This window comes from Microcebus murinus, chromosome 3 (assembly GCF_040939455.1).
Source record: "Microcebus murinus isolate Inina chromosome 3, M.murinus_Inina_mat1.0, whole genome shotgun sequence".
In the NCBI taxonomy this organism is placed as follows: domain Eukaryota; kingdom Metazoa; phylum Chordata; class Mammalia; order Primates; family Cheirogaleidae; genus Microcebus; species Microcebus murinus.
Window position 1 is genome coordinate 52071573 of NC_134106.1, and position 19593 is coordinate 52091165.

The following is a 19593-nucleotide window of genomic DNA, read 5'->3' on the forward strand; positions in this document are numbered from 1 at the left end:
CCAGCTCATTTTTCTTATTTTTTTTTTTTCATAGACATGGGCTCTCACCATGTTGCCCAAGCTGGTCTTAAACTCCTGACCTCAAGTGATTCTCTCGCCCTGGCCTCCCAAAGTGTTTGGACCAGGGGTCCTCAAACTTTTTAAACAGGGGGCCAGTTCACTGTCCCTCAGACCGTTGGAGGGCCAGACTATAGTTTAAAAAAAACTATGAACAAATTCCTATGCACACTGCACATATCTTATTTTGAAGTAAAAAAACAAATGGGCAAAAAAAAAAAAAATGGGCAAAAACACTCGCATGTGGCCCATGGGCTGTAGTTTGAGGACACCTGGTTTGGACTATAGACATGAGCTACTGCACCCAGTGTTTACAAACTGATGTTTCCCTTATTCTGCGTAAAAACCCTTCCAGAAAGATCTTTGGGAAGTCAGTTTCTTGATTAGATTTCATGCACACATGTTTATCAAAGTGGATATGTCTGTAAAGTTTTGATAGGATGCTGTTTTTTTTTAAAACAACTATTCAAAAAAAGCTAATTAAAATATATAAAATTTAAGGTAAAGTTTCCTTAAACTTTAGAAAATTAAACACAAATTATTACGCATGCATGTTCAACTGTAATATGGAGTATTTGCTGCTAAGAGAATCAAGATTATTATTTTTATTTTCAATAGAGATATGTCCATAAAGAAGTTGATTAAAGCAATGATTTTGATAATTAGTATCATTAGTATAGTTCCATATAAAAGTTCCATATGAAGTCCTACCATATTCATGTTAACAATAGAGCTTTATAAAAATCCTTTGGGATATATGGAATTATCTCTATTTTACAGATGAAGAAGTTGAGGCTAAAAGAGATGAAATGATTTGTTCAAAATTGTAATGATAATAATTTGGAACTCTCATTCAAACTCAAGTCTCATAACAAATCAGTTTCTATGATAATCCACTGTGGGCTATGTAGACAATTAATAAAATTATGAGGATTTCTCTAATTTATACCTAACCTTGTTGAAATTGGTATAATAGGGAATTGATATCTCTTCTCAGAAACTAGGAACTTAGATGTGATGTCTCTCTGAGAACTTAAATGTGATGTCAGGGACAGAATATAGAGAGGGGTTCATCAGATATGACTTTTTTTTTTAAGAGATGGGGTCTTGCTGGCACCTAGGATGGCATGCAGTGGTGTGATCATAGCTCACTGTAACCTTAAACTACTGGCCTCAAGAGATCCTCCCACCTCAGCCTCCTGAATAGCTGGGACTACTGGTGTGTGCCCTCTTGCCCAGCTAATTCTTTCTATTAATACTTTTTGTAGAAATAGGGGTTTGCTGTGTTGCTCGGGCTGGTCTCAAACTCCTGATTTCAAGCAGTCCTCTCACCTTGGTCTCCCAAAGTACTGGGATTACAGATATAAGCCACTGAACCCAGTCCAGATAGGATTTTTTAAATATGTATTACTTATAAAACTTATACCTAAATGTAATAAAAATGTATTGGATAACTTCATCATTATTATAAACCTTTTATTTTAAATAATTTCAAATATATACCAAAGAGAGAATGATAATTATAAATTGTTATTTATTTTTGGCTGCCTCAATTAATAGTTCCTGGTGATACTTAATTCATCTATATCCCTTCTATTTCCTCCCCACTGGATTATTTTGAGTTAAATCCAAGATACATGGTTTTATCTGCACATATTTCATTAGGAATAATTTTATATTAAAAATAACTATTTTAATTCCACTTGGAAATACCAAAAAGCAAAATAGTTTTATAGAAACTATTAATATAGTTAATGTAGACCAATATGCAGCATTTCCTGAGTTCAAAATAATCAAAACATACATATAAGAAGAATGGCCAACAAACATATGAAAAAATGCTCAGCATCTCTAATCATCAGGGAAATGCAAATCAAAACCACAATGAGATATCACTTAACTCCAGTGAGAATGGCCTTTATCAAAAAGTCTCCAAATAACAAATGCTGGCGTGGATGTGGAGAGAGAGGAACACTCCTACACTGCTGGTGGGACTGCAAACTAGTCCAACCTCTGTGGAAAGCAATATGGAGATACCTTAAAGCGATACAAGTGAATCTACCATTTGATCCAGCAATCCCATTACTGGGCATCTACCCAAAAGATCCAATGACACTCTACAAAAAAGACACCTGCACTCGAACGTTTATAGCAGCACAATTCATAATTGCAAGGCTGTGGAAACAGCCCAAGTGCCCATCAATCCAAGAATGGATTAATAAAATGTGGTATATGTATACCATGGAGTACTATTCAGCTCTAAGAAACAACGGTGATATAGCACATCTTATATTTTCCTGGTTAGAGCTGGAACCCATACTACTAAGTGAAGTATCCCAAGAATGGAAAAACAAGCACCACATATACTCACCAGCAAACTGGTATTAACTGAGCAGCACCTAAGTGGACACATAGGTACTACAGTAATTGGTATTGGGCAGGGGGGAGGCGGGAGGGGGGTGGGTATATACATACATAATGAGTGAGATGTGCACCATCTGGGGGGTGGTCATGCTGGAAACTCAGACTTGGGGGGGAGGGGCGAAAGGGCATTTATTGAAACCTTAAAATCTGTACCCCCATAATATGCCGAAATAGAATTTAAATACTGTATGTATTTTTTTTAAGAGAAAAACAGTAAGAGAAAGTGTTTTACCTGTCCCCTGCAGTCTTCTCTCAGTTCTGCTTCTAAAATAAAAGATTACAACATTAATTATCTTAAAATCTAATAAAGGACCTTAATAAAAATTAACAAAACATTTAAGTTTCCTCACTAACAAGACAAATACCTAAAATAATCATAAATTAAAATGCTGATAACTTTAGAGAAAGCAAAAATCAAACCTTAACATAGTTTGAAAATACCAGTTACTGTCATACATACACATATGGCTAATATCTGCACTGAAATCAAATGAGTAGACTATGCCTGTATTGTTCTTTGTGCTTTTAAAATGATACCTTTTAAAACTAGCATGGCAAGTAAGTTTCATCTAAATGCCAATTCTGGTTGCTTAGTGGTGGTTACTTAGGGGACTGTGTATAGTTTTATGAGGCTTTTGGTTTTCTTGGCTCAGTGGGAAAGAAAGCTGTAATTGATTAATTATGTTATCTGTTCTAATAGAAGCACTATACCTGCTCACCTTGGCTTATTTAGTACATCAAAATGATGCTTTTAAAAGAGGCATCCTTATTTAACTTTATATGCTGAGAGAAAAGAACTGTCATATTGCCACAATCTAATTTTTCATTATTGATGGATATTAATAGGTAAGCATTAATTTATATATTCTCATTCTTGAAACAAGTAATTGTGTATAATTGGTGGTATTTATAAATACCAATTATGTTTCTCTTATAGCACTTAGTGCTTACATATACCACTCATTTGGTACTAGGCTTATGCTAATTTACTAATTTTCTTTAGTTATTTCACTTTCCCAAGTAGATTGTATTAATATATTTACTGAAGCTTATTGGCAGCATCTAATTCCTCCTTGTAGTCCTAGCACCAATTAAAGTGTTGATGATGATTTATATATACATATATATGTATATAAATTTATATATACATTATATATAAATTTATATATACATATATATGTATATAAATTTAAAAACTTATCCCTCATTGACTTGGCTATTGGGGGATATTTTTTGTATAGTTTGGGATGTTTGGTTTAGCTACAGTTCAAAAATTTCATAACATTTCTAACATATGGCTCCATGCTATAAAACCTGGATTGTAATGTTTTCATAGGACATTGGAATATTTTTAAAAAATAGGTTGGCTGTTGCCTTTAGGTAGATAAATGTTTAAATCCTACAGTAAGATAGTTATCTCTTCTTGAAGATCTCTAGGAGTACAAAATTAATAATCTCTCTTAGAAACTGGTTCAACATTTTGTCTTTTCATTGGTCAATTAGTTCTTATGACTAAACAAAACTACCCTGTTTTAATTTGGTATATTTTTAAAAGTCTTCCATAAACCATAAAACAACGCAGTGTAGTTTGTATAATTTTACACATTAATTGTTACTTCTGTAATACTGACATTTTTGGGCTAAACAACTTCATTTTTTAAAACTTTTTAAAACTTTGTAAACTTTTTAAAAACATTAAGTTTCTTCATGTTAGTCATTGTCAATCTTCCTTGAATCCATGCCAATTTTTTCATATAAAGGAAAATTAACTTTCATAGAAGTTTTAAGATATATAATCTAGATTCTAGATGGACATCTAAAGATATTGGTATAGCAAAGTGATTACTTTTAACTCTGGTATGTTATAGACTTTTAAATATATACGAATTCTGTTTATTTTTCTTATAAAAGCCAGTGTTACTGCTTCATTTAGTTTCTTGTCAACTATGACAGTCCTCATCCCTTAACTATATTTGTCTTAGTCTAGACAAGAGGCCCATGGTCATGTAAAGGGCCAGACTGTAAATATTTTAGGTTTTGTGGGGTCAGAGGCAAAAGTGAAGATACTATTATAGTACTTATATAACAAGACAGAAACATTCCACACAATTGTTATCGATAAAATTCAAAGTATAATAATAATTGAGTATAATTTTTAAAAAAAAGCTTTAATGAGAATAGCATTTAATTAGGGTTCAAATTTAGTGTTCCTTCTCATCAAACTCAACTGCAAATGTTTATGTTAATGCTTATGTGATGAAATTTTTTTGTATTTCAGCTCTGAAAATGCCTTTTCAAATAGTTAAGTACTACTAAATATTGATATCAGTCCATGAACAGCATTCTTATTTTATAGAACTCCATTAGATTCTTCTCTTGATATTTGTTTGATAGCATGTCATTACATTGCAGGGTAATCACTTCGAATGGAAGGTTAGAAACTCCTCAGTTGCATACCTGATGGATTTTGAAATATGGAAATTTCCTTTGCATTTTAATCCAGGTCCAAAACACAATGCCAGAATTTGAGAGACTAGTTCCAGTTTTCTGGGACTAAGTGGTTTCTCAGGATTTGGGGACTTTTAAGTGCTAAACTGGGACAGTTTCTTCTTTCTTTCTTTCTTTTATTTTTATTTATTTATTTTTTTTGAGACAAAGTCTCATTCTGTTACCTGGGCTAGAGTGCTGTGGTGTCAGCCTATCTCACAGTAACCTCGGATTCCTGGGCTCAAGCAATCCTCTTGCCTCAGCCTTCTGAGTAGCTGGGACTACAGTTGTGCACCACCACACCCGGCTAATTTTTACTATTTTTAGTAGAGTCAGAGGTCTCACTCTTGTTCAGGCTGGTCTCAAACTCCTGGCCTCAAGCAGTCCTCCTGCCTCGGCCTTCCAGAGTGCTAGTATTACAGGCATAAGCCACTGTGCCAGGCTAACAGTTTCTTTTTTTACCTTAGCTGGAACCATAGTCTCAGCTCAAAAAATATATCTATTTCAAATTTGTGTGGAAAAATATAGATCTTATTTCTTGTTTTTACTCTTGATAGCACAACTTTGACATTACTTATGATTTAGACAACCTCAATCAACATTAACATGGCTTTACTTCAGTATATATTTCACATATAAGCAGTGTTCTGCCTTTTAATTTTAAGTTGAAATCATTACGAAATATTATCGAGTTTGCAGCAAAAACTAATTTCCAAAGCCATTCAGTTTGATAATACTGGTTAATGGTGCTGCTTCTCAGTCAGAAAAATTTCAGTCTCAGCATGGAAATTATAACCTTGACTAATACAACCTATATTCATTAATTTGTTCTTACTGCATTCATCTTTTGGTACATAAGTTTTGCAGTTTACACATAGGCAAAAAGAGAGGACCTGATGTGTTACCTAGCCACCTATATTAGAATAGGTAGTTTAAAAAATTATTTTTAACTTGTTTACTATTTCTAAAATGTTTATTGGAGTTGATCAAGATCTAAATAGGGAAAAAGAGGATTCAGTGGGCTAGAATACAAAGAAAGAAAAGATAAGAGTATTTCAAGGAAGAGTAGTCAGTAATGTCACATGCTATTAGGGGTCATAGGGAGGAAATGTGGACAATGATCATTAGAATAAGTCAGTAGGAAACTATTAATCACTTCCAAAGTGAATATTTTTAAAATGTTGAGTAGAAGGAATCATATAGGTATTGTGCAATGAGGAAGTAGAAGCAGTTAAAAATTGTTGGGTAGTGGAAAATAAGATTGGGTAGAGATGGTGTGGACAGATTATAAAAAGGTCTAAACAGTTTAAAGTTGGTCACTGTCCTAGTCTATTTCCTGTTGCTTATAATGGAATACCTGAAACCAGGTACTTTATAAAGAAAAAGAATTTATTTTTTTACAGTTATGGAGGCTTAGAAATCCAAGGTTGAGGGGCCACATCTGGCAAAAGCCTTCTTGCTGGTTGGGACTCTGAAGAATACCACAGTGGCACAGGGTATCACATAGCAAAGGGGCTGAGCATGCTAATGCTCAGGTCTCTCTTCCTCTCCTAATAAAGCCACTAGTTCCCCTACTATAAAACCTACTAATCCATTAACCCCATTATTCCATGAATGGATTAGTGGCCCTCTCTTAGACCCACCTCTCGATACTGCCACACTGGGAATTAAATTTCAGCATGAATTTTGGAGGGGATAGATATTCAAACCACAGCAGTCACTTTAACCACTTTGGTATGAGCGTCGACTATAGTTGATAGCCGCAGATGAACGCGCACAGCCGAGCATCGACTTTAGCTGAAAGCCGAGATATGAAGGGGCACAGCCAAGCATCAACTTTAGTCCACAGCCAAAAGCTTTTACTTTTACAGCTTTTATCTCTGCAGTTGCAGTGTGTACGTTCAGCTAATAAGTTACTACGAATCTGTGACCTTTTAACAAGTCCTTAGTAGGAGTTATCATAGTTATTTTCCTAAAGCTGCCTATAAAGTAAAACAAGCTTTCAGTGCTTTAAAGCTTTCCTCATCACACAAGAGCAAAATAGATTCGTCATCAATGCACAGCACAAACTATCGTGTGGACTATGAGTGCCGGCTGTGGGCAAGGTATCCCAGCCAGTGAGTGAAGTGGTTAATGGCAGGTTGGAGAATGCATCAAAGCATTTGGCTATACTTCTACCACAGTTCTTTACTATGAATACCTTATAAGCACAATTATGTCTTTTACTTCTATTTCTGCTGTATAACATAGTTTCTGGCACATAATAATACTTTATAAATATTTGTTTGACTGCTGGATCCAAGTCATGTTAAGTTGTTTTGTTTTTTTTAACATAATGTCTCCCAAATTCATCTTTTTCTTTTCCCACTATCAATATTTACTCTCAGGCTTACTTTACTCCCAAATTACTATAAGCTTGCTACTTGGTGTTTCCTATGTCATTTCTCATTTTGGGATGAGGCCACCAGATTAATATTCTTACGCCATGCTTTTGATTATCTCACTCACCTGCTTGACTAGTTTCAAAGCCATACCATTACCAATTGAAATAAATGTAAACTCCTTACACCAAAGCCTGTCCACAATCTGGCCCATACCTACCTTTCAATCCTTATCCTCCACTACTCCTTACAAATCTTAGCATCATTGGCTTTATGAAGTATATAAAGTCATGATCTACTACTTTAGTGCAATCACTGTCACTGTCAGAATGACAAAAGTAGTTTAGAAATAAGTCAAGTTCTTCAATTACATTTCTTAAATACCATCAAGGGATGGTATCATCAGCAGGGATACTTTTTTCTTTGAAAGTAGTAATTTTTGTTTTATTTGTAATAACCATTACTTTTAATTTCAGTTTCCCTTCTGGCCTTGTTGAATACTGTTAACTCCATATTTTCCTCCCAGGGAAAACAGAAACTTAGAGGAAAATGCCATTTTTTCTCTACTAAGAATCATGTGTTTTTAAACAATACCAAAAGAATTGCTTTAATTGTTTATTCACCTGCTTGTCCTATGTGAGAATCATTTTATTACAATTTTTATTTCATAGGAGAGGACAACCAAAGAGTCGAAGTGATGGTATTTTGGATCAGAGTTGGCACTATATTATAATACTTAGGCTTTATGACATACAGCCAGTTGAACTCAGTTTTAACAACAACAAAAAAATTATATGCTTGGTACTTTGTGATACTTCTTAAAAATTCATTTTGTCTCCTATCCACCTTTGTCACATGTTGAAGTTGCTTTCATGCATTTCTTTCCCTAAGCTCTCCAGAAGAGAAATTCCATATAAAGGCTCTTAACTCCACTTGCCTCTCTGTCTCTCTTTACCTTTCTTCTACATTTTGCATTTCAAAGTCTCAAAGGCAATTCAGCAGAATTGACCTCTTCTCAGAGGGAAAGGGAATAGAATGAGTGGGCTAAGTTAGATTCATCCTTAGAAGAGAGTGAGAAGGGGACATAGTGAAAACACGCAAATGTTAATTACTTTTATACCTTCACAGACAGTCATCTGTATTGTGCCTTCTATATTTGGAATTTCTTCTGCATGTTGAAAGTCTACTTATCTTTGAAGGCCACGTGTTCAGCTGGACATCTTGGTTGGCAGTGATTTCTGTTACTTTGTTATGCTATTTTTTTGGTACCACTTTTACGGAATATATTATGTGGCTGCTCTGTGTTATGGTACTTACTATGTACATTTCTTTTCTACTAAATTGGGCAAGATTTATGACATTTATGACATTTTTCTCAGTGAGCCTCAGAGCCTGGCTACTTAAAGTGTATTCTCCAAGATAACAATTTATCAATTGAGAGCTCATTAGAAATGCAGAATCATGGGTCCTACCTCAGACTTACTGAATCAGAATCAGCATTTTAACAAGATCCTCAAATTTACCTGTATTTATATGATCATTAAAATTTAGCCTTATAATCAGGTGACCTGGTATTTTATATTACATCAACCAAGAATAGTTTTATAGCACATCAATTAGAAATGCTTAGGGTTGTCTTATTTTTTATTCATTTGCTGAAAGTTCTTGCAAGCTATAGCATTGTTTTTCTGTTTTACTTTGAATACTTTGAGTACCTTGAATACCATTACCTTCTGCATTACAGGTATTAGTCATCAAAGATCCAGCACAGATGTCTTTTTCAGGTTCATTTCTTCTGTCAATTACTTGTCTGTAGTGTATGAGTTTTTTAATTGGGAAGAGGATTAAAAAAGAAAAATTTTAAGGTTAGGTATAAGTTATAGATTTTAAAGTATTAAATATTTTCAAATGTATGAGTTTTTAAAAAATATAATTTAAATTTCTCTGGACACTTTCAACAATATAATAATCATTTAAATACAATGTAAAAATGATGCATTTTACATATACAGTTTTTGTTTTTTACTTTCTTTCTTTCTTTTTTTTTAAGAGACGAAGTCTCACTCTATTGCCCAGGCTAGAGTGCAGAGGTGCAATGATAGCTCACTGCAGCCTTGAATTCTTGGGCTCAAGCATTCCTCCCTCCTCAGCCTCTGCCTCCTGAGTAGCTGAAACTACAGGAATGAGCCATGATGCTTGGTTAATTTAAAAAAAATTTTTTTTGTAGAGACAGGGTCTTACTGTTGCCTAGGCTACTCACAAACCACATATAGTATTGAGGAGAAATAATCATGGAAACCAAATGTGATGTGCTGAACTCCTGGTTATTACAATAATAAAATGAATGGTAAAAATTTTATATTAAATAAACTTTATTTTCCTGATTTTAAAAGTAATCGACTGTTAGTGCAGAAAAACCCCAAAAGCATAGAAAAAGAATACTAACATAATTTAGCAAGAGTTCTCCTTTGGATATTTAGCTCCTGTACTTACTATTTATGCATCTTTAAAAAAACAAAGCTGAGATAATGTCTTATAAAGTTTTATGTTCTCTTTCACTTACTATACATTTTTGTTTTACAGTTTTTATTGTTTAAATTATTATATATTAAAACTGACTTTCTTCAGATGTAGAGGTCTATGAATTTTAACAGATGTTTAGATTTATGTTATTACCACCACAATTTCATCAGCCAAAATCACAATTTCATCAGCCAAAAACTCCCTTATATACTTTATAATCATACTGTCCCTTATCCATAACCCCTGGAAACCACTGAAACCTCTGTCACTATAGTTTTGACTTCAAGAATGTCATATGATTGCTATCATACAGTATGAACCTCTATGACTTGCTTTTGTCTCTGAATACATGCCTTGATATTCATATCAAGTTATGTGTATCAGTAGTTTGTTATTTTTTATTGTTGAGCAGAATTCCATTGTATAGATGTACCAGTTTACTTATTTACCTGTTGAAAGATATTTCTTTTCTCAGTTTTTGAAAATTGTGAGTAAAACTGCTATAAACATTCACATACAGGTTTTTGAGTGAACATGTTTTCATTTCTCTAGGATAAATACTTAAGAAAAGAATTGCTGGATCATATGGTAAATATGTTTAACTTTATAAAACTGCCAAACTGTTTCCCAGAATAGCTGTACCATTTTGTAGTCTCACCAACAATGCATTAAAGTTCCAATTATTTTTCAACCTTACTAGCACTTGGGATTTGTCAGTATTTTTTAAAATTATAGACATTCTGATAGGTATGCAGGGATATCTCATCATGGTTTTCATTTTCATCTTCCTAATGGCTAATGATGTTGAATATTTTTATGTGCTTATTTGCCATTCACACATTTTCTTATTGAAGTTTCTGTTCAGGTCTTTTGCTCATTTTCAAAATTTGTATAAATTTAAGTGGTACAAGTACAATTTTATTACATGGATATATTACATAGTCTGGGCTTTTCGTGTACCCCATCACTCAAATAATATACATTGTACACATTAGTTTCTTATCTACTGCCTCCCAACCCACATTTCTAAGTGTCCAGTGTCTATCATTCCATATTCAAATTTCCACATGTACACATTATTTAGCCATTATTTAGCTCCCACTTATAAGTGAGAACATGCAGTATTTGACTTTCTGTGGGCTGTTTTTTTATTGTTGAACTTGGAAACGTTGGAGAAGTTTTTTTGTTTTTGTTTTTTGAGACAAACTCACTCTGCTGCATGGACTAGAATGTAGTGGTGTCATCATAGCTCACAGCAACCTCAAACTCCTGGGCTCAAGTGATCCTCCTACCTCAGCCCTCCAAGTAGCTGGGACTACAGGCTTGCACCACTATACCCAGCTAAGTTTTTTTTCTTCAAAATATTAAGAAAGTACAAATATTTTAGGTTACATGTATTGTTTTGTAATGCTTGAATCTTGGCTGTAGGTGTGCCCATCACCCAAATAGTGTTCATAGTAGCCATTAGGTTTGCTTATTCCCTCTCCACCCCCCATTGCTTTCCACTGAGTTTTACTTCCCTCTGTGCACTTCTGTACTCATCAGTTCCAGTTTCATAGTGAGTCCATGTGGTGTTTGTTTTCCATTCTTGTGATACTTCACTTGGGAGAATGATCTCCAGTTCCATTCAAATTGTTGCAAAAGGCTGTGTAGTACTTTTTTATGGCTGTGTAGTACTCCATGGTAGACATATACCACATTTATTAATCCATTCATGAATTGATGGGCACTTGAGTTGATTCCATATCTTTGCAATTGTGAATAATGCTGCAATAAACATTCAAGTGCAGGTGTCTTTTTGATAAAATGACTTCTTTTCCTTTGAGTAAATACCCAGTAGTGGAATTGATGGATCAAATGGTATACTGTCTTTTGATTCTTTGAGTAATCTCCATATTGTTTTCCACAGAGGTTGTACTAATTTGCATTCCCACCAGTGGTGTATAAGCATTCCTTTCTCTGTGCATCCTTACCAGCATCTACTGTGTTTGGACATTTTAATAACAGCCATTCTGACTGGGGTAAGGTGATATCTCATTGTGGTTTTAATTTTACATTTCCCTGATGATTAGTCACATTGAGCCTTTTTTCATTTTCTTGGCCATTTGTCTTTCTTCTTTTGAGAAGCAGCTGTTCATGTCTTTTGGTCACTTTTTAATGGGATTTTTTTTCTTTTGGAGATAAGAGTCTCACTCTGTTGCCTAGGCTAGAGTGCTGTGGCATCAGCCTAGCTTACAACAACCTCAAACTCCTGGGCTCAAGCAATCCTACTGCCTCAGCCTCCCAAGTAGCTGGGACTACAGGCATGTGCTCCATGCCCAACTAATTTTTTTTTTTTTTTTTTTTTTGAGACAGAGTCTCGCTTTGTTGTCCAGGCTAGAGTGAGTGCCATGGCGTCAGCCTAGCTCACAGCAACCTCAAACTCCTGGGCTCGAGCGATCCTTCTGCCTCAGCCTCCCGAGTAGCTGGGACTACAGGCATGAGCCACCATGCCCGGCTAATTTTTTATATATATATATCAGTTGGCCAATTAATTTCTTTCTATTTATAGTAGAGACGGGGTCTCGCTCTTGCTCAGGCTGGTTTTGAACTCCTGACCTTGAGCAATCCGCCCGCCTCGGCCTCCCAAGAGCTAGGATTACAGGCGTGAGCCACCGCGCCCGGCCCCCAACTAATTTTTTATGTATGTGTTTTTAGTTGTCCAGCTAATTTCTTTCTATTTTTTTCAGTAGGGACAGGGTTTTGCTCTTGCTCAGGCTGGTCTTAAACTCCTGAGCTCAAATGATCCACCAGCCTCGGCCTCCCAGAGTGGTAGGATTTATAGGTATGAGCCACCACACCCAGCAGGGATTGTTTTTTTTATTGCTAATTTGCTTGAGTTCTTTGTAGATTCTGGTTATTAGTCCTTTATTAGATGTATAGCTTGCAAATATTTTCTCCGATTCTGTAGGTTGACTATTTGCTCTGTTGATTATTTCTTTAGCTCTGCAGCAGCTTTTTAGTTGAATGAAATCCCATTTATTAATTTTTGTTGTTGCCATGATTGATTGCCTTTGGGTTCTTTTTCATAAATTCTTTGCCTAGGCCAATATGTAGAAGAGTTTGCCCTATGTTTTCTTCTAGAATTATTATAGTTTCATGCCTTATATTTAAGTTTTTTATCCATATTGAATTATTTGTGAGTGGCAAGAGGTAGGGGTCCTCTTTCATTCTTATGTTTTTATCTGATTTTCCCAGCACCATTTATTGAATAGTGTATGTTCACCATTTCCTCAGTGTATGTTGTTGTCTGCTTTGTCAAAGATCAGTTGGTTGTAGGTAGATGGTTTTATATCTGGATTCTCTCTTCTGTTCCATTGGTCTATGTCTTTCTCTCTCTCTCTCTCTCTCTCTCTCTTTTTTTTTTTTTTACCAATAACATGCTGTTTTGGTTACCATAGCCTGTAGTATGGTTTAAAATCTGATAATGTGATGCCTCCAGATTTGTTATTTTTGTTTAATGTTGCTTTGGGCTATTTGGGCTTTTTTGTGGTTTCAAATGAAGTGTAGCATTATTTTTTCTAGATCTGTGAAATGACTTTGGTAACTTGATTGTGTTGAATTTGTAAATTGCTTTGAGTAGGATGGACATTTTAATGATGTTGATTCTACCTATCAATAAGCATGATCTGTTTTTCAATTTGTTTGTATCCCCTGCAGTTTCTTTCCCAAGAGTTTTGTAGTTCTTCTTGAAGAGACCTTTTACCTCCCTGGTTAAGTATATTCCTAGGTATTTTATTTTCTTTGTAGCTATTGTGAAATGATATTGAGTCTTTGATTTGACTCTTGGCCTGATTGTTGTTAGTATATAGAAATGCTACTGATTTATGTACACTGATTTTGTATCCTGAGACTTTGCTCAGGATTTATTTATTACTTTCAAGAAACTCTTAGAATCTTTGGGTTTTTCTAGATGCAAGATCATATTGTCAGTGAAGAGTGATAGTTTGACCTCCTCATTCCTGATTTGGATGCCCTTTATTTCTTTCTCTTGCTTGATTGCCCTGGCTAGGACTTCCAGTACTATGTTGAATAGGAGCAGTGACAGTGGGCATCCTTGTCTTGTTCCAGCTCTTAGGTGGAATGCTTTCAACTTTTCTTCATTCAATATGGTGTTGGCATACTTCATTCCATATGGTGTGTCATATATGGCTTTTATAATTCTGAGATGATATGTTCCCCCTATGCCTAGTCTGTTGAGGGTTTTTAACATGATAAGGTGCTGGATTTTGTTGAATGCTTTTTCGGTATCAATTGAGATGATCATATGGTCTTTGTTTTTGCTTTTGTTTATGTGTTGAATCATATTTATTGATTTACATATGTTGAACCATCCTTGCATCCCTAGGATGAAGCCCATTTGGTCATGTGGATTATTTTTTTGATGTACTGTTGAATTTGGTTTGCTAGTAGATTATTGACGATTTCTACATCTATGTCCATAAGGGATTTTGATCTGTAGTTTGTGTGTGTGTGTGTGTGTGTGTGTGTGTGTCCATGTGTCCTTTCCTGGCTTTGTTATCAGAGTGATGTTGGCCTCATAGAATGAGTTGGGGAGGATTCCCTCCTTCTCAATATTATGGAATAATTTTAGTATTATGGGTATCAGTTCTTCTTTGTAGGTCTGTTAGAATTTGGCTGTGAATCCATATGGTCCAGGGCATTTTTTTTTTATTGGGAGGTTTTTTATTACTGATTCAATTTTACTGATTGTTATTGGTCTGTTCAGAAGTTCTGTTTTTTCCCGGTTGGGTCTTGGGAGGTTGTGTATAAGTTTTGTATTTTTTTGTAGAGACTGGGTCTTGCTATGTTGCTCAGGCTGTTCTTGAATTTCTGGCCTCAAGCAGTCCTCCCACATTGGTCTCCCAAAGTGCTGGGATTATAGATGTAAACCACCACGCCCAGCTGCTAAGTTTTTTCAAAACCATGAATAGATACTAAATTTTGTCAAGTGCCCTTTTGTAGCAGTTGATCTGACCAACTGATTTTTCTTCTTTAGACCGTTAAAATGGTAGATTACATTAATAACTGAATATCAAATGAGCCTTGCTTTCCCAAGATAAACTCTACTTGACTGTGGCATATTATTATTTTTATAGATTATCAAATTTGATTTCTTAATCTTTTCTTGAGGATTTTTGCTTCTGTAGTTATGAGAGATATTGGTCTATAGTTTTCTTTTTTGTACTGTCTTTTCTTGGGCAATGGTAACCTCATTTTCAAGGAATTATTCCATAAAAACTATGCTGTTAAACTTATTTGCATAGAATAGTTCATAACATTATTATATATTTAATGCCTGTGAGGTTTATTATGATATCCTCTTTTTCACTCCTTATATCAATAACCCATGCCTTCTTTTTTTTTTTTTTGACTAGCTTTATCAATATTATTGATCTTTTCAAACAATAAGCTTTTTTTTTTATTTTGGCATATTATGGGGGTACAGATTTTAAGGTTTCAATAAATGCCCTTTCCCCCACTCCCCCCACAAGTCTGAGTTTCCAGCATGACCATCCCCCAGATAGTGCACATCTCACTCATTATGTATGTATATACCCACCCCCCTCCCACCTCCCCCCTGCCCAATACCCAATTACTGTAGTACCTATGTGTCCACTTAGGTGCTGCTCAGATAATACCAGTTTGCTGGTGAGTATATGTGGTGCTTGTTTTTCCATTCTTGGGATACTTCACTTAGTAGTATGGGTTCCAGCTCTAACCAGGAAAATATAAGATGTGCTATATCACCGTTGTTTCTTAGAGCTGAATAGTACTCCATGGTATACATATACCACATTTTATTAATCCATTCTTGGATTGATGGGCACTTGGGCTGTTTCCACAGCCTTGCAATTATGAATTGTGCTGCTATAAACGTTCGAGTGCAGGTGTCTTTTTTGTAGAGTGTCATTGGATCTTTTGGGTAGATGCCCAGTAATGGGATTGCTGGATCAAATGGTAGATTCACTTGTATTGCTTTAAGGTATCTCCATATTGCTTTCCACAGAGGTTGGACTAGTTTGCAGTCCCACCAGCAGTGTAGGAGAAATAATAAGCTTTTGATTTCCTTAATTTTCTTTATTATTTTTCTATTTTCAACCTCAATGATGTTTGCACTTATCTTTATTATTTCCTTTCTTCCACTTTCTTTGAGTTTATTTTGCATTTCTTTTTCTAGTTTCTTGAGCTGAAAGCTTAGATTATTGATTGCAACATTTCTTCTTTTCTAACATAAGCATTTAATGGCATAAAATTTCCACTAACTACTGTTTAAGTTACATCACACAAATTCTATGTTGTAATTTATTTTTTAGTTTATACTATTTTCTCATTTCCTTGAGACTGTCTCTTTGTGTATTCTATTGTTGGGTGGAATGATTTTCTATCTATTAGTTCTGTCAGTTGTTGAGATAGGAATGATGCGGTCTCCATCTATGAGTGTGGATTTGTCTATTCCTGTTGTGACTTCTATAATTTTTTGCTCCATGTATTATGACATTCTGTTGTCAGATACATGCACATTTAGGATTGTTATGCCTTCTTGATAACTGACTCTTTTATCATCATTTAATGTCCTCCTTTATTTCTGGTCATTTTCTTTGTTCTGAAATCTACTTGTCTGATATTAATATGGTCATTTCAGTTTTCTTTTTTTTTTTTTTTTTTTTTTTTTTGAGACAGAGTCTCGCTTTGTTGCCCAGGCTAGAGTGAGTGCCGTGGCGTCAGCCTAGCTCACAGCAACCTCAAACTCCTGGGCTCGAGTGATCCTTCTGCCTCAGCCTCCCGGGTAGCTGGGACTACAGGCATGCGCCACCATGCCCGGCTAATTTTTTATATATATATCAGTTGGCCAATTAATTTCTTTCTATTTTTATAGTAGAGACGGGGTCTCGCTCTTGCTCAGGCTGGTTTTGAACTCCTGACCTTGAGCAATCCGCCCGCCTCGGCCTCCCAAGAGCTAGGATTACAGGCGTGAGCCACAGCGCCCGGCCGTCAGTTTTCTTTTGATTAGAGTTTTCATAATACATCTTTTTCCATCTTTTAACTTTTCTTTTTCTTTCTTTCTCTTTTTGAGACAGTGTGTTACTCTGTTGCCTGGGCTAGAGTTCTGTGGCGTCAGCCTAGCTCACAGCAACCTCAAACTCCTGGGCTCAAGCAATCTTTCTGCCTCAGCCTCCTGAGTAGCTGGGACTACAGGCATGTGCCACCATACCTGGCTAATTTTTTCTATATGTTTTTTTAGCTGTCCAAGTAATTTATTTCTATTTTTAGTAGAGAAGGGGTCTCACTCTTGCTCAGGCTGGTCTTAAGCCTTGGCTTCCCAGAATGCTAGGATTACAGGCATGAGCCACCATGCCTGGCCCATCTTTTAACCTAGGTATATCATTATATTTGAAGTGAGTTCTTTGTGGACAGCATGTATTTGGACATGGGTTTTTAAATCTCTTCTGACAGTCTCTTTCAATTAATCGGTATGTTTAGACCATTTATATTTAATGTAAGTGTTGATATGTTGGATTGGAATCTATTATTTGATTTCTTTTGCTCCATTTTTTTCTTCTGTTTCCTCCTTGCTGCCTTCTTTTGGGCTATTAGAACTTTTTTTAATATTCTAATTTATTTGTTGTGTTTTTATGTTTGTGTAGTTTTTTAAAATGGCTGCTCTATGGATTATAATATATATACCTAACTTTTACAGTCTATTTAGAATTAATATTTTATCACTTCAAGTGGAATATAGAATCCTTTCCACCATTTCTGTCCCTTTATCCTTTGTACTTTTTGTTGTAGTATTTTTAATACATATTAAATTTACATACATTGAAAAATCCTACCAGACAATATTATTCATTTTTGCATTCAACCTCCACACACAAAGAACTCAAGAGGAGAAAAACAGTCTGTTTTATTTATTTATTTATATTTTATTAGAGATGGAGTCTCTGTTGCCCAGGCTGGAGTACAGTGGTGCAGTCATAGCTCACTGCAGTCTCAAACTCCTAGGCTCATGCAATCCTGCCTCGTGCTCCCAAGTAGTTGGGAATACAGGTGCATGCCATCATGCTCAGGTTGTTTCAAGAGTTTAAATGATTGTTGGAGCTCCTTGAAGTTTTGTCAGATAATTCCAACATCTGTCATCTCAGTGTTGTTTTTTGATTATCTTTTCTCACACAGTTGAGACTTTCCTGCTTCTTGATATACCAAGTAATTTTGGGTATCTTGGACATTTTGAATATTATTAAGACTTGATATTTTATTTTTAGCAATCAGACAAATGTTTATTAAAATCACAAAGAAATACTATTCACACCCATTAGATTAGTAAATTAAAAACTTGGAAAATATCAAGGGCTGGTGAGGATATAGTAAAAAAACCAAAAACTTCATATACTGTTAGTAGAAGAGTAAATTAGGAAAATCATTGGGAGCACAATCTTACAATATCAAGTAAGTTTTAAAATGCCATACCCTATGACTCAGAAATTCCATTTTTAGGAATATTCCTTAGAGAAATTTTCACATATCTACATGAAGAAATATGTACAACAGTGATCACTGTGACAGAGTTAATAATACTTAAATTGAAGTAATTACATCCTTCAAAGGAAAATAGATATATAAACAGTGAAATTTTAGGTAGCAACTAAATAAATGAACTTTATCTTCATGTAAGACTTTATCTGGTTGAAATCCTGTGATGAATGTTGATATTTTTGTTTTAGTAGGCAATTAACTTATTAGCTTTAGGCTTCAAGTTACAATGAACTTCTGTGAGCTGTGGGCTATGATTCTAGTGTCAGTTCAGCTTTCAGATTTGTAGTGATATTAGGTGCTATTTGCAGTGCTGTCAGTGTGTGCACCACTCAGTGGCCTATATGTGACCTGGCTGATAGTTTATCTATTAAACCATCTCAGAGTCTTTTATATGCTGGTTAGGATCATATCCACACATGCATAGCTTGGGGTAAGCCCTGGAATTTATGAACAACTTCATGGGATTGCTTTCTTAAGCTGCTTCCTATCTCTAATCTCCTATGATTCTTTCTGGATCCAGGAAACTGTGGCTTTAGTTACTCCATGCTGCCATATACCTCTATGGCTGCACCTGCCTCCAGGCCCAAGTGGTGATGAACTGAAGGAAAAACACTGGTAAACTCACCACAAGTTCAGAGTTACTTCAAATTCTGGTCTTTTTACTCAATTCATCTGCCATTGTTTACTTTTCAGAGTTCTCAAATAGCTGCTTCAATGCATTGTGTCTAGGAATTTTAGCTTCATTCAATGGGAAAGACAATGAGGAGTATGCTTATTCCATCTTACCTGGAATCAGAACCTGATAATCATGATTTTAAGTGAGTTTATAGCATTCATTATTTGGATATACCATAATTTACTCAGCAATTTCCCAAATAGATATTTAGGTTCACTTTTATTATAACAATATGATGAACATTTCTGTGTATATATTACAAAAATGAAATTTAAAGTTATGGCATTTTTAGGCTTTTAATATGTGCTGCTAAAATTACTTTCTGAAAATTTATACTGATTTACAGAACTTGAACATCATAAAGAATATTGATCACAATAGACTGAAACATATCAAATATCATGTAAAAATCCATGTTATCTTTCCCTACCCTATACTCTCTTCCCCTAAATAGTGGCAACTTCTGGA

The 19593-nt window shown here is 35.1% G+C and overlaps 1 protein-coding gene across 3 annotated transcripts in view; it reads right to left on the reverse strand.

Moving 5' to 3' along the window:
• WDPCP (WD repeat containing planar cell polarity effector) overlaps nucleotides 1-19593 on the reverse strand; it is a 327586-nt gene that overhangs the window by 9593 nt on the left and 298400 nt on the right. For 2 of the 3 annotated variants that reach the window (XM_012764898.3, XM_012764905.3), the window contains exons 16-17: nucleotides 9065-9159; nucleotides 2714-2745 (exon numbers count right to left, since the gene is read on the reverse strand). In XM_012764898.3, the coding sequence (XP_012620352.2) occupies nucleotides 2714-2745; nucleotides 9065-9159 (127 nt within the window). The remainder of the gene's footprint in view (nucleotides 1-2713; nucleotides 2746-9064; nucleotides 9160-19593) is intronic. The other variant, XM_012764900.3, reaches the window with a different exon arrangement.